Genomic DNA, 13,001 nt, shown 5'->3' with positions numbered 1-13,001 from the left:
AATTTTGATTTCAGTTTTGAGGATAGTAAAAGCGATATTTTAATATCAGACTAGGTCTTAAAGATATGTTATGCCCTCGTCGAGGACGTGATCCGAGCTGTATGTCTTTTGTTATCACCGAAGGGATAATACAAATGGCGGTTGAAAGGATTCACAAGCAATAATAATGTGCAGGCGAGATAACTATTTAAACACTTCGTTAGGCGTCCGTGAGACTTCCACCGTGAGATCACTTTATGTTGAAAATCCAGCCCTATGAGATCTATGAAGGAAGCTACGATGGACATGAATTTGGCAATGCACAGGTGGATGAATTAAAGCGCGTTGAGATTGCGATTTTCATGGTGGGCGGCCGCGTGCAAGAATGGACACTTAAGTGCATACACCACATGAGATCCGAAGGATCGACTTGTTCACACCGCCAAACCAAGCGTTGCTTACAACTCAGGAGTGTTAGCTACCAAAATCGTTCTGGCTTTTTGAAGCTTTGGAAAGTCCTGATCATTTAGAAGTGTCCTGTAAATGCGCATGATGTGCGACTATCTCCAATATATACAATTTTCGAGGGCATTGACGATGCCGAATACAGATACAATCTCCGAGCGTCCTTTGATTTGGACCCCAGTGAGAGTATTGAGGGCTCTTTTGAACCTTCATAAAACTTTTGACAACTTAAACAGCGTGAAAAGTGCTCATCCTGGACCTAATTGTTGCTATGATCACATCTTAGGAAGGGTATGGCTTGAACGGCATGCTCTGAAATGACTGATAGTCTAAACACCTCTCTTCTGGTGGAGCGTGTGTGAGCTCGGAGCTCTCCGCTACAAGGAAGTAGACGCTTGTTGGCGCGGACATCAGGTTTTATAGCTTTAGTAAAGGGTTTGGGGATTGTCTTCAATTATTGAGCAAAGAAATTGCTAAGTGCTTTAATCTACGCTTGGAGGGCAGAAACGGCGTTCTCAAGATGACATGGATAAAATCTATTGCATACCAAGTTTTCCAGAGTTCATTTTTGCTAAGACATGATTGCGAGAGTCTCTCTTGGCTCACAGCTTGTATTCGAGGTTCTATTTTTCAGCTAGAGTCTCCTGTACTTGAGCCGGTTACGACAAATGACAAGTTTGAGTCGCGGTCCCATGTGCCAGACTGGCGAACAAAAGTAAGATCGACTAAGTATCGTGGTATCCTCTCCCAAGACCAGTCGAGGCGGGTCATTGTAAGTCGAAAGTATAACAGTCAGGTTCAGAATTTATCAGCGATAATCCGTCCTTGACGAGATGGATCGGTACTGCTCAAATAGCACAACTACCTTTCACATCCGCTGGGTGGAGCAGGGCAGATTCAATAATAAGCGGTGAGAACGGTTATTTACTCGTGATTGGATTGTCCGAGAAGTCTTAGAAATGCCTCTTCCCTCCTTACCTAGGTAGAAGGCTTACATCAAGCTTGTGGGATGTTTTCTGATGGCACTCTTAAAGCACTAAATAGAGAAGCAAAACGGATCTTACGGGTCTACTTTGTCATTCGTCGATGACAGAATGACGCGGTGACGAGCCTTCCAACCACATGACTTGTTTCCGGATCGATGAGCGTAGAGTCGACCAAATCGCTGGAATCAAATACTACAGTGTCCCTTTCCTCGAAACCAATGCGACGTCATAAATGCCTCCTTCAGAACAAAGCATAAAGCGTTTCGGCTAGAATCTTTCTGTGTAAAAGAGGCTAAATGTGCATGTGCATAAAATGCAAAAGCCAGCCTCTGCCTCAGCGCCACTTCCTTATGAATTATATACCGCAAAACAACATGACCAGTCACATCTCATCAATTCTTATGACCTGTTTGATGGTTGCTATCAACTGCTCATGCGAGACAGTGACCTACCTCATACTGCGGTGGGTACACCGGACCAATGCTCTAGGAGGGACTGGCTATATCCAAAGGACTATCTAACGCACTAGCGACGTTTAATTACTTGGTGACACAGCTCTCCAGGCCAAATAGAAACTAAGAACTGACCAGTTTCGACGGTATATTTGTCCATTGTATGAGGAGCCAAATTTTGCCACCCACATATGTCCATCGTACGAGGAGCCAAATTTTTCCACCCACATATAGCACTCGCGAGCGGTGCTCGAATGTATGCGGTGTATCAAGCACTTCGCATATAAAAGTTTGTTTCATGATTGCCAACTCATAAGGGTTTATTTAAAGCCTTGAATACCGCCTCTTCTGTCGCGCCCCAGCATCATTTAACCACCTTCTTCAAAAGGGATATTGTCATGCAGGAGAAAAATACACTGTTCATGGACAAATGTTGGCCAGGACCAGTCCCTTCCGAATATCTACTAGATTTGTGCCAATGATCATTCAGAAACGACCCTGGCTTTGCGGGTTCTGCATGCAGACCTTGCTTCTGAATGGGCATCTCAAATGGGATCTTGTCGGCCGAAATCAATACTTTCAAAGTGTATAGTCCGACGAATTTTTTAATCAACCATCTTCAATTTCTCTCTGCAGAAGATACTCATCAATGATGGATGATGAGCAGCTCCGTCTTAAGCATTGAGCGCATCAACTCATTTGATTTTGCTGTCGTTCCATTTCTTGCACAGGTCCCTTAGTGTAAAGAAATATGTTCTTTAGTCTTGAACACTTACAACTTACATTGTATATGGAATGGAAGTAGCCATTACATAAAGTTACATCTACGTACCTTCTCTATGCATTATAGGAATTTAGAAGATTACGCATGGTGTTCCCAAAATGCATATGTGACATATTATGTAAAGGTACAAGCATTTTGTGTGATACATAATGCTTGTTCCTACTTAGAAATCTGTACTGGTGACGAGATCGTGTCTCTGCCTTTCAAAGTGGGTGGTAGAGGCCATTCATTTCTACTGGATGCTTCCACGTAAGTTGATCAAGCTTTCGAAGTTCAAGCTCCGTACACCTACAATTTTGTATAAGTTAAAGACGAGGCTTAACCACATTTTATGAGTCAGGAATCCAAGGTTTTCATCAGTAAAACCTCTCGGGGGCTTTGGGGTGTTTGACATGTAGCTTGGAGCCATTAACTCACCGTTAATTCAGTTGCAAATTTGCTTTAAAGGTCTTAAGCCGTTTTTTCCTTCCCACCACGTCGAGAAACGCTTCCTCGTCGCACAAGCGTGTGCTGTGTCTGATGGATTGTTGTGGATAGCACCCTCTTATACCTGGTAGCGCTTCGAGCGGTTCCTTAACGACAGTCGATTTTCGTTTGACGACGTGGCTGATAAGCACGCCGCGCATTCCAGTCCAAGCCATATTATTTTTCTTGTCCAAGCGACATGGAGAGAGTAGGGGGCACCAGTACAGCAAACCGAGGTTATGACGAATGATTGGTTCCCTCATTTGTCTTCTGACGAGAATTGGCACTCGAGCTGATGCGAGAAGTCATCGGGGAAGCTGCCATTGTCATTCATCTTGTCCGGGTGATCAGAAGAACACGGCCGTCAGTTTGATATATGATGAGATTAAGGAACAGTTCACAACCCTGTTTCTTCGTACAGCACGATGCCACTGTATCGTGGTGAAAAAAACAAGCCTTTATGTCGAGCTGGACGCAGCAATCACTGCAAGACAACTGCGACATCCCTTGAAGCAAGCGTTGTTCGCGGTGTCCAACCTTGCGGCTGATGCAAAGGGTTGGGCGTATGGTAAGCGTTTAGGCGATCGAGGCTGCTTTTCCAGCTGGAAACACTTAAAGATCGATCTAACGAAGGCGTTTGAACCACTACAGAGAGAGATCCGCGCCCGTGCCGAGTTCTTGAAGCTTCGTCAAGGTCGTTACAACCTACACTCGTATGCACAGCATACTCGCGACTTGGTATGGAGCATTGAAGACAAGACATTTGACATATCAACGCAAGTTGTAACGTTCATGGCGGGTTTGAATCATGGTCAAATTTAGGGAATCAATTGCTCCGTGGGTGTTTCAAGACGCTGGGCGATGCCATCAACCGTGCTGGCAAGAATAGTTCAGCATCAAGCAAACCGAGTTCAATGGCTTCGTACCATGGCAAGCGCGTTAGTCGTTGCAAGTGATGGTCCAGAGCCAATGGATATTCGTACACTTCCACGCCTTGACATGAAGCGTCCTCGCAACGATGGAAAGTGTTTCCGTCGTGGGAAGCCGGGTCATATACTGCACAGTGTTTTTGCCGAGTCGGTAATAGACACAGGGTGCTCTTTCAGATAGCCACGGACGCTCTAAAGGTCGTCGTTACAAACGCTCCCAATGATCAGCAAACAGGGACAACAGTAGGGGCGGGACTTCCTCCCGGGTCCGTGAAGAGTACTGTGTATGCTTTGGACATACATAGCTCTGACACCAACGTGCATGTTGGACATGCAGTTACCACTAAAGTGATAGTAGTATCAGGCAAAGTGCGGCTTTGATTGCTCAATAAATCTTTGTAGATGAGCTCGAGAAACCACTGTGAGCTATGATTGACACTGGTACGTCGAACAAGTTTTTTCGAGTGCAAGTTATGACTGGGCATGGTGTAAGCCTTCCCAATAAGAAAATGAATTGGTAGCAAATAGATCTACGATGTCGATGCCAAAGCAAGTCAATTGCTTGGCAATAAAGTTTGAGGATTTTCAAGATGATGACGAGTTAATCCTACTCGACCTCGATAATAAGTTTGACATCATTCTAGGTATGCCATGATTGAAGCGTTATCAGCCTAGCATTGACTGGATAAAAATGATGATCGTCCGTCAAGAATTCGTGCGGCGCTCATTTGAGCTGCATGACGACGGACGTAATTGTATGGGCGTACGCATCTGTTGAAGATGCCATGGATGTCTCAAGTTATATCGTGGTGAGCGATAGCCCCCCATGTTCACAATACAAGCCCAAGAGGACGAAAGAAATGACATCAATTGGAGGTGGAGCAGTCAGGCGCCAGAAAAAGACGGTCTCTTTTGCCATCAACATGGAAGTCATGGTCGACGGTAGAATAGTGAGGCTCCAGGCCAAGCGAAGAAAAGCAAGGTGAATTCGTCATATACTTTGCATGCCCTGACCAAGGAACAAGTCATACTGATGAAGAAAGTGATCAAGAACAAGACACCTTAAGCGAGTTTGTAAATGTTGTGGCGTACAACAAAAACGGCGGCGTCAAGTTATCCTTAAAGTGAAGATCGAAAATCCTTCAATTGTGGTCATAGATTTGTTTTCCTTGCCGTTGATGAGCCAGAAGACGCTGAAGCGTATCCTGGCAAAGTGCGAAAGCTGTAAATATGTGCAATTGTCGAAGAAGCTATCGACGATGTCATCGATACTTCAAAAAAATTTGATAAGAAGACACCGAAGAAAACGTTGACGAGCATTCTTTAAATGCTCTGAGGACAATTCCTGTGTATGGGCTTGTCACGGAATATGCTGATATATTCCCAGACAAGGTGCCGGACGAATTGCCATCTGACAGAGGCATTCGTCATGAGATTGACATCTTCCTGGTACAAATTTTTGTATCACACGGCAGTAGCCAATACCAGAAATAATAATTCATTGCAATCGATAAACTCTTTGCGCAGCGACAGAAGGCTGTTCACGTGCGTGAGAGTAAGTCTGCGCATTGTCGTCCAACCCTCTGCGTGGAAAAGCTACAGGTGGTTGGCGCATTGACCACGCTTACAACAAATTGAGCGATGCGACCATACTTACTCAGACTCCGGTTGTACGCAAGGATATGATTCTTGATAGGACGGTTGGCATTACGTTTCTCAGTGCGATTGATCTGAAAGTTAATTTCAAATGCGCGAAAAGGATACATAACTCACTGCAGTCAGTACCCCCCAGTAGTATGCTTTGGGAGTTGTTTGTGATATACCACAAGGTAAAAAAAGACTTTCAACAGTATAGTCACGAATCTTCTTCGTCCATTAAGAAAGTTTGCACCAAGTTACTTTAACGATATATTCTATCATAGCAAAAACACGGGTGGGGAGGCTAATGTCAAGGTTTATTGTGATTATCTTCGTCAAGTCTTCCAAGTTATGCAAGAGAATAAGCTCTACGCTAACCTTAAAACTGCATTTTTTGCACCTGAGATCCCTATCTGAGTAGGGGATACTGCTTAGAAGCAAGAACTGTTTTCATGTGTATGGACACCTGATAAATCCAGTGATATACTAACGGTACGATTGTACAAAACTCTCGTTGCTTTATGGTATGATTGTGAAACTCGTGAAGGCCGAAATATCGTTCTTGTGAGACGATAAAATTTCAAAAGCAGAGGGCTGGGCCGCTAGACTGTCTTTTATCGGCAAAAAAAAGTTGATCTCTCGTCCTATGCATAAAAAAGCTCAAGCAGATGAAACGTGGTTTTAAAATAGCCAGGACCAAGCAAAATGATCACAAAACCCTCGACAAAGAAGATGCTTTCGCGCTACTCGAAGCAAGGGTTCAATCACAAAAGGAATGTTCAATGTTGAATGTTCAATGTTGAAAGATTGATTCTCTTCTATGCTTTTGCTCCCGGTAGAAGTACAGGATCTAGCCTTTGCAGTTTTTTAAACGCGAATTTAACGAGTCAAAATTTTCATTGCGCAATGAATAGTGCGCGCTTATCCGGTGGCCTACATTGACTGCGCGCGGAGTTGCACTCCACTCCTCGCATTATACAGTGCTTGCTCCAAATAGCATATTTTTGCTTCGAGAAACCTAAAAATCACATAATGTGGATAGCCTTAAATAGGAGAAGGAAATATGTTTCTGGTGGAAACAGTCGTAGCGAGTTTTCCAAGTCTCACCAACGATCCTCTCTCACCTAAATATACAGCTGAGCCGTAATTGAGGAGGAGGCGTTGTCTTCGCTCTGCATTATCTCTCCAAAATTATAGTAATTTCCCCGTTATACTTTCTCTGTGCAAATTGCACGACAATGCGTTAATCGTCCATTTCTATTATCGCCAGATTGCCACCGCGACAGTCAGAAGGTGAACTTGCGAAGCTTGGACAAGAATTTCATAAATTATGGAATCTTTTTTTGTGCTGGACTCCGGATATTTGTTATTTAAATAGCTGGGATAACTATTAGTGCAATCTTTGTGACTTGTACCCGTCAGAACTAAATCTGGGGTACGCTCTTTTACATCGTAACCACCCGTTCCAAAATAAGTTGCGAAACATACAATTCAGTACGATGGCAAAGCTAGAGGAGCAAGATATTGGGACTACCGAGGTCGAGGCCGAAGCAAATGTGTTGGATAAAGAACCAAGTGGTGAAGTTGCTACTTCTGATACAAAAAGCAAGAAGAAAAAGAAGAAAAGTAAAAAGAAAAAGAGCAAAACTTCTGTGTGTGGATCTGGCTCGAAGCTTCCGCCATTTCGCGGTGTTCAAGGATTTACAGACAGTTACATAGCCATCGGACAAACTGATCCACCGACAATTCCCATAGCTCAACTCTATCCAGATGGTCATTACCCTGAGGGCGAGATTCAAGAGCATCCTGGTGACTTGAATACTTTTCGCATCACTAGCGAAGAAATGCGTGCGCGTGATCGTGCACAATTGGATCTGTATGACACCGTGCGACACGCTGCTGAGGTGCATCGTCACGTGCGCAAGTTTGCTCAAAGTCTGATGAAGCCTGGTGTGAAGCTTATTGATATGTGCACACAGCTTGAGAATAAAAATCGCGAGTTGGTAGTCGAAGCCGGGTTTGAGGTGTGTATTATTGACATTATCTTTTTTGAAAATAGGTTGACTTACTTGATATATTAGCGGGGTATTGGCTTTCCAACAGGTTGTTCACTTAATCACGTTGCAGCTCATTATACGCCTAATTCGGGGGACGACACTGTTCTATCATATGGAGATGTAATGAAAGTGGACTTTGGGACACAAGTGAATGGGCGGATTATTGACAGTGCATGGACTGTAGCGTTTGATCCTCAATTTGACCCATTGTTAGCAGCTGCTAAAGCGGCGACAGAAGCGGGGATTGCAAATGCTGGAATTGATGCACGACTTGGTGAGATCGGTGCAGCAATTCAAGAAGTCATGGAATCGTTTGAGGTGACGATCAACGGGAAAACGTACCCTATCCAATCAATTCGTAATCTGAATGGACATTCTATTGGTCCGTATCAAATCCACGCAGGCAAAAGTGTTCCTATCGTAAAGACTGAAGATCAGACAAAGATGGAAGAAGGAGAGATCTTTGCTATCGAAACATTCAATACCACGGGACGCGGGTATGTAGTAGAGGATGGAGAGTGCTCGCATTATGCCAAGGCATTTGATGCTCCGCACGTGCCATTGCGATTGCCTCGCGCGAAGAAATTATTGGGTCATATTACGCGAACTTTCGGTACATTACCGTGGTGTCGTCGATGGATTGAACGAGAAGATGGTGGCTCAGCTACTCTTAATTCCAAAGGTGCCAAACAAGAAAAGTATTTGATGGCGCTTAAAAATCTTGTGGATAATGGGATCGTTACGGCATATCCGCCGTTAGTCGATATCAAAGGTAGCTACACGGCACAATATGAACACACGATTATCTTGCGTCCGACATGCAAAGAAGTGTTATCACGTGGCGATGACTACTAGTGTTTTAAGCTCAAGTTTGTGAGATTTACTTGCTGCATATTAACAGGAACAAGAAGTTGGATTGTTTATGTAGCTTGCATGCATTTATTGTGTAATTCGTTAAATTTTGACATTAAAATTGAGGTTATTGCACGAGTCATTGCTATCAATTTCAGCTGATGTTTATCGAGTAACTTCGATGATACATTGTTGCGTTTTCACGATAAGTAACCACATATGGTTACATCAATCAGGATAAAATTCGCATAGGATACATTCTACAAGAACTTGTACTAAGAATTGGACATGCAGATGACGCAAAGAAGGAAGAGAGTGTTGGCATGTGCAGGTGACGGATGCAAGACACATAATACTGAGTCTGATAGGTCAACCCATCCAGACGCACGACCGCGTATTCATCATTACCAGACTACACAGCTCTAAAAGATTAGGGTCAATCAATTGTGGGAAAGCATCTTGACCTCATTTGCTGCGAATTTTGGCACAAAAACCTGCATTGCATTAATCAATTGTAACTAAATCTGAGGAAAATTAGCGAAATAATTCTATACCTTTGAACTCGAAGCCATCCATTACTGTCCGATCTTTTCACATTGCAAATTTCAAGCTTATTCGAAAAGACACGAGATCCTTTCAAAAAACAAAGTCTAAGAGAATATTTACTGATCAAGTTATAGAATCTGTCACACTCACCGAAATTTCTTTCTTGCAACGATAAGTTGGTATGCAGCTCTTCATTCGCTCGGTAGATCATTTATCGTATGCTTAAAACATCTAGCACGACATTAAAACTCATTCTGCTATCTTATCATTATACTTAGGACGCAGGACGTACGTTGACCATCGCAGTGGCAGACCCGCGAGCTCAAGTGCAAGAGCTGCTATCTCTTGTCGAGGCCAAGCAAAAGGGTCATCGTCTACAAGGATATCTTAATTACGGTGGTGTACCATTACGCGCATCGCGATCATTGACGGACTATGGCATCCAAAATCACGCTACGCTGGATTTCTCTCGACGCGTATGTGGCGGCTGCTTCAGCGTATCCATCATTTTATGGATAATGATCTTTATCTGCTGTCTAATCAGCGTCTGCACGTGCGGGTTGTCACTACCAGTGGCCCTGTGTCTACTTCCACCAGCACTATTACTGCCGCTGTGTTGTCTCTAGACCAACCAAAACAAATTGATCTGTTAATGATGCTTAACGTGGTAGGACCGAGCTTTTTTATATTAAATGCCCGGAAAGTAAGATCAATAGTGCGTCGCGTCAAGTTGAGAGTTTAGCATAATAAGCAATATCACATCACTGTTTATCAAGGTGATAAGCTGGCCCTAAATGTCAAGCCATTAAGGTGAAGCGACAACATTATCTAGCACCAGTAATCATCCAACCACCATCATTCATACAAGTTGCTCTTCTACTTCCGCGCTCCTGGACCTGTGCGTCGACGACCATGTGTTTTCGTGCTTTTTTTCTTCTTACTCTCTTCCTTCTTCTTCGACAACGCCTGTACTTTACCGAGCAACGGCGAGTTCTTGAGAATATCCGGCAAGATAAACAACTTGACTTGAGATCCACGTACATACACGAGTTCTAACTTGCTCTTTTGACCATCGCGCTGTGTAAGGACTACATCGCTGAGCTGACAATTCATGCTATCTTCGCTTTCAACCAGATGACCACGATAGACTTCTCCATTCTTAAGCTCAATAGTCACAGTGCGCCCCTCGCCCTCGTGCAGCAATGAAATAGGCACGCCCACGGTCTTGGACATGGAGATAGCGTATGAGGAAATGACGTCACTTCACTTTAGTGACAGCTGCAAACCTTTAAGTTTCTTAAATTACTCATTTCGTCATAAATTATAATTTAATGAGTTATTGTAGAAAATGCTTTTAAAATCCTCGCTACAACGACTATCATCAAGCAATAACCCGAGCATCTCAACATTTTTCTCTTACTGCTTCGATCAGTAGAAATCTTACAAATCATGTAACACAAGATTCATTATTCTATCAATAGTTTGAAGCGATTCATATGCTCAGATTAGCAAAAAGAACAAGTGTTCGATCGAAACGGGCTTTTTAGAACGTACAACCTACGTCTTCCTATGTCATAAACCACCAACTTATCAGCCCTCATGATGACAGCACGAGCTATACACGTTCTTTCGTCAAATATTGCACAGTAAGTTCTTGATATTGATCTTATATTCAGTTTGTGGTTGAGCACATCAACGATCAAGAAAAGCGAGTAGAAACAAACATATTGATCCTTGAAGTGCGCTCGAACGTGCCAGTTAAAAAGTCTACCTGTACCTTTGATCACTCGGTGCTTGGCACAACTTTACTGGATCTCCGACGTTTCTTGCGAGGTGTGCGGCGAAAAAACCTTTTCAAGATGACCCTGAGCTCGGATAACTTTGCGCGAAATTTCATTTTGAAGGTTATCTTCACGGCCTCTTGTTTCGGCGGTTTTCGCGACAGATCGTAAGCAACTGTTTTGGACCAAAAGTCCAGATATATACTCTTTCCTCGAAGTCTGCCTTGGTTCCGTTGCTCAAACCCTCAGCATTCTCGAAAGTGCTTTTTGGAAGGACGTGCGCATTGCTAATCAGGAGAAGGAAGGCGACTTGTATGAATATCAAGAATTTCAAACGCTTGTTTTGAGCCATGGCTGATACTTGGCAAAGGAAACGAAACACTGGGAAAGAAGAGTGAGGCTCTGGAACGGTACAAACTTTCAATGACGAACATGATGGTAAGTAATTGTTTGGTTTTTTGTAACCTACGAACAGCCGACACTTCTATCAAGGTCTAGAGCCGGAGGATATAGAAAGTGACTACGATACGACGAGAAGTGCTTAGGTGGACATTTATCACTTTGTTATGGAGCTCAGCGTATGTACAACTGCTTTCATATCAAACAATGTAGAGGTGGCAATAGTCTTATGCATGACAGTCGCTCTTACTCTTTTGCACAAAATGAGATTTGAAATATCTCTTACTTAGTATGCTTGTAATCACTTCTACATCCATGAGATGAAGGTGGAAAGCTCTTTAAAAAAAGGGATACGTACTGAAAATTGTGAGCGTGCACTGTGCAGTTGTGCAGAATACAATTATGTATAGTTGAACAGAAGCTACATCACATCTGGTTGTGAAAACTTTAAGTTATGATAATATATAATAGGACTTCTGGCTGTAAGATATTTTAATTGAATAAAACGTAGATGTTTGGTGTTAGCCAACTCCACTCTAGAAATAGCAGGCCTCATAAGATATAGCTTTTGCCAGATTTGGTTGATCATGGCACACCAGGATTTGGCACAAAATGATATCTCTTGAAATGCTTTTAATTGTTGGAAGGACATCGTGGTGTTTGGCTTAAAAAGTGTCTTCCGTCTTATAAGGACAGGCTGCTCAATGTAGTGCGGTGGATTCTTCTACACTTTCAAACCTGAGAAATCTGACTTGACCAAAGAAGTGCTAGAGAAGGCCCGCAGGCAGAATTTTTAAAAGGCTTGAAGTGTCCCTTTGTGTATCATTCAACATCGTCGTATGATTATATCTAAGTGAACCCAAGAAATGTGTAGATCGTGTGTAACGGGGTTACACATACCCTGGTGACAGATGGGCCTGGTGTGACCACACCCAAACAAGAATACGGTATGTGGAATACATGTATGTAGATTTTACTATACATATTTAGGAAAATCTATGCATTTAAAATTAGGAGGCTTTGCCGCAGATAAAAAAAAATAAAGTCAGTTTTTGATTTTAAACAGAAGAGTTAATTAGCCTTGGGTTAAGGTTGTAATTACTCTCGGAGTAAGATCCGCTAGACCTGCACTTTTTCTAAGTATAGAACGAGAGGTCGGTGACCTTAAATTACGCTTCCTCAAGCGCTAAGCTACGGCAGCCCCGCTGCACTTGGTAGCACTTGTAGTCAATCTACACCTGAGTCGTTTAGACTGATTCTCTGTGAGGATAGAGGAATTTTCCTCTTTGCCTCAGGGCATGCAGGACGGGCTTAATAAGCTGATGTCCTTGCTTGACCCTGAGGGCGTGCAACACCTTGTTGCACAAGGCCCCGAGACAATCGGTGCGAGTCTAGAGGCGATTTCAAGTTACGAAAACGAGCTGCTAGAGCACCTACAGCAGATGATGTCTGCATCGTTTGCGTCCATGACGCCACCATCAGTGACGGGTGATTTTCCTCGCCCTAACCCGCTCATGGTGAGCGTTAAGGTCTTTGAGGGGAAGGATGGAGAGAATCTCCTGCTCTGGGTGAGAGAGATCGAGATGGTCATCGCATCCGCCATGCTCCAGACCGAGCAAAAGTGCGTGGCACTAGCCATCTCAAAGCTCGGTGCACTGACGCGCGGCG

At 43.4% G+C, this 13,001-nt stretch overlaps 2 protein-coding genes across 2 annotated transcripts; both read left to right on the top strand.

Moving 5' to 3' along the window:
• Positions 1–7,197: 7,197 nt before the first annotated feature.
• Positions 7,198–8,610, top strand: PHALS_04966 (methionine type ii; the record flags this gene model as incomplete). The annotated part of the gene is made up of 2 exons (XM_024722689.1): positions 7,198–7,722; positions 7,780–8,610. 2 exons carry the CDS (start codon positions 7,198–7,200, stop codon positions 8,608–8,610), a joined length of 1,356 nt encoding a protein of 451 aa, XP_024573741.1.
• Positions 8,611–9,334: 724 nt separating this feature from the next.
• PHALS_04965 (Ubiquitin domain) lies at positions 9,335–11,292 on the top strand (the record flags this gene model as incomplete). The annotated part of the gene is made up of 5 exons (XM_024722688.1): positions 9,335–9,355; positions 9,432–9,629; positions 9,698–9,820; positions 10,830–11,101; positions 11,184–11,292. The coding sequence occupies 5 exons, from the start codon at positions 9,335–9,337 to the stop codon at positions 11,290–11,292; spliced, it is 723 nt and encodes a 240-aa protein (XP_024573740.1).
• Between the last annotated feature and the right edge of the window lie 1,709 nt (positions 11,293–13,001).

This window comes from Plasmopara halstedii (genome assembly GCF_900000015.1).
Source record: "Plasmopara halstedii genome assembly, contig: Scaffold_287, whole genome shotgun sequence".
NCBI classification, from domain to species: domain Eukaryota; phylum Oomycota; class Peronosporomycetes; order Peronosporales; family Peronosporaceae; genus Plasmopara; species Plasmopara halstedii.
This window is presented reverse-complemented; position numbering and strand designations above follow the sequence as displayed.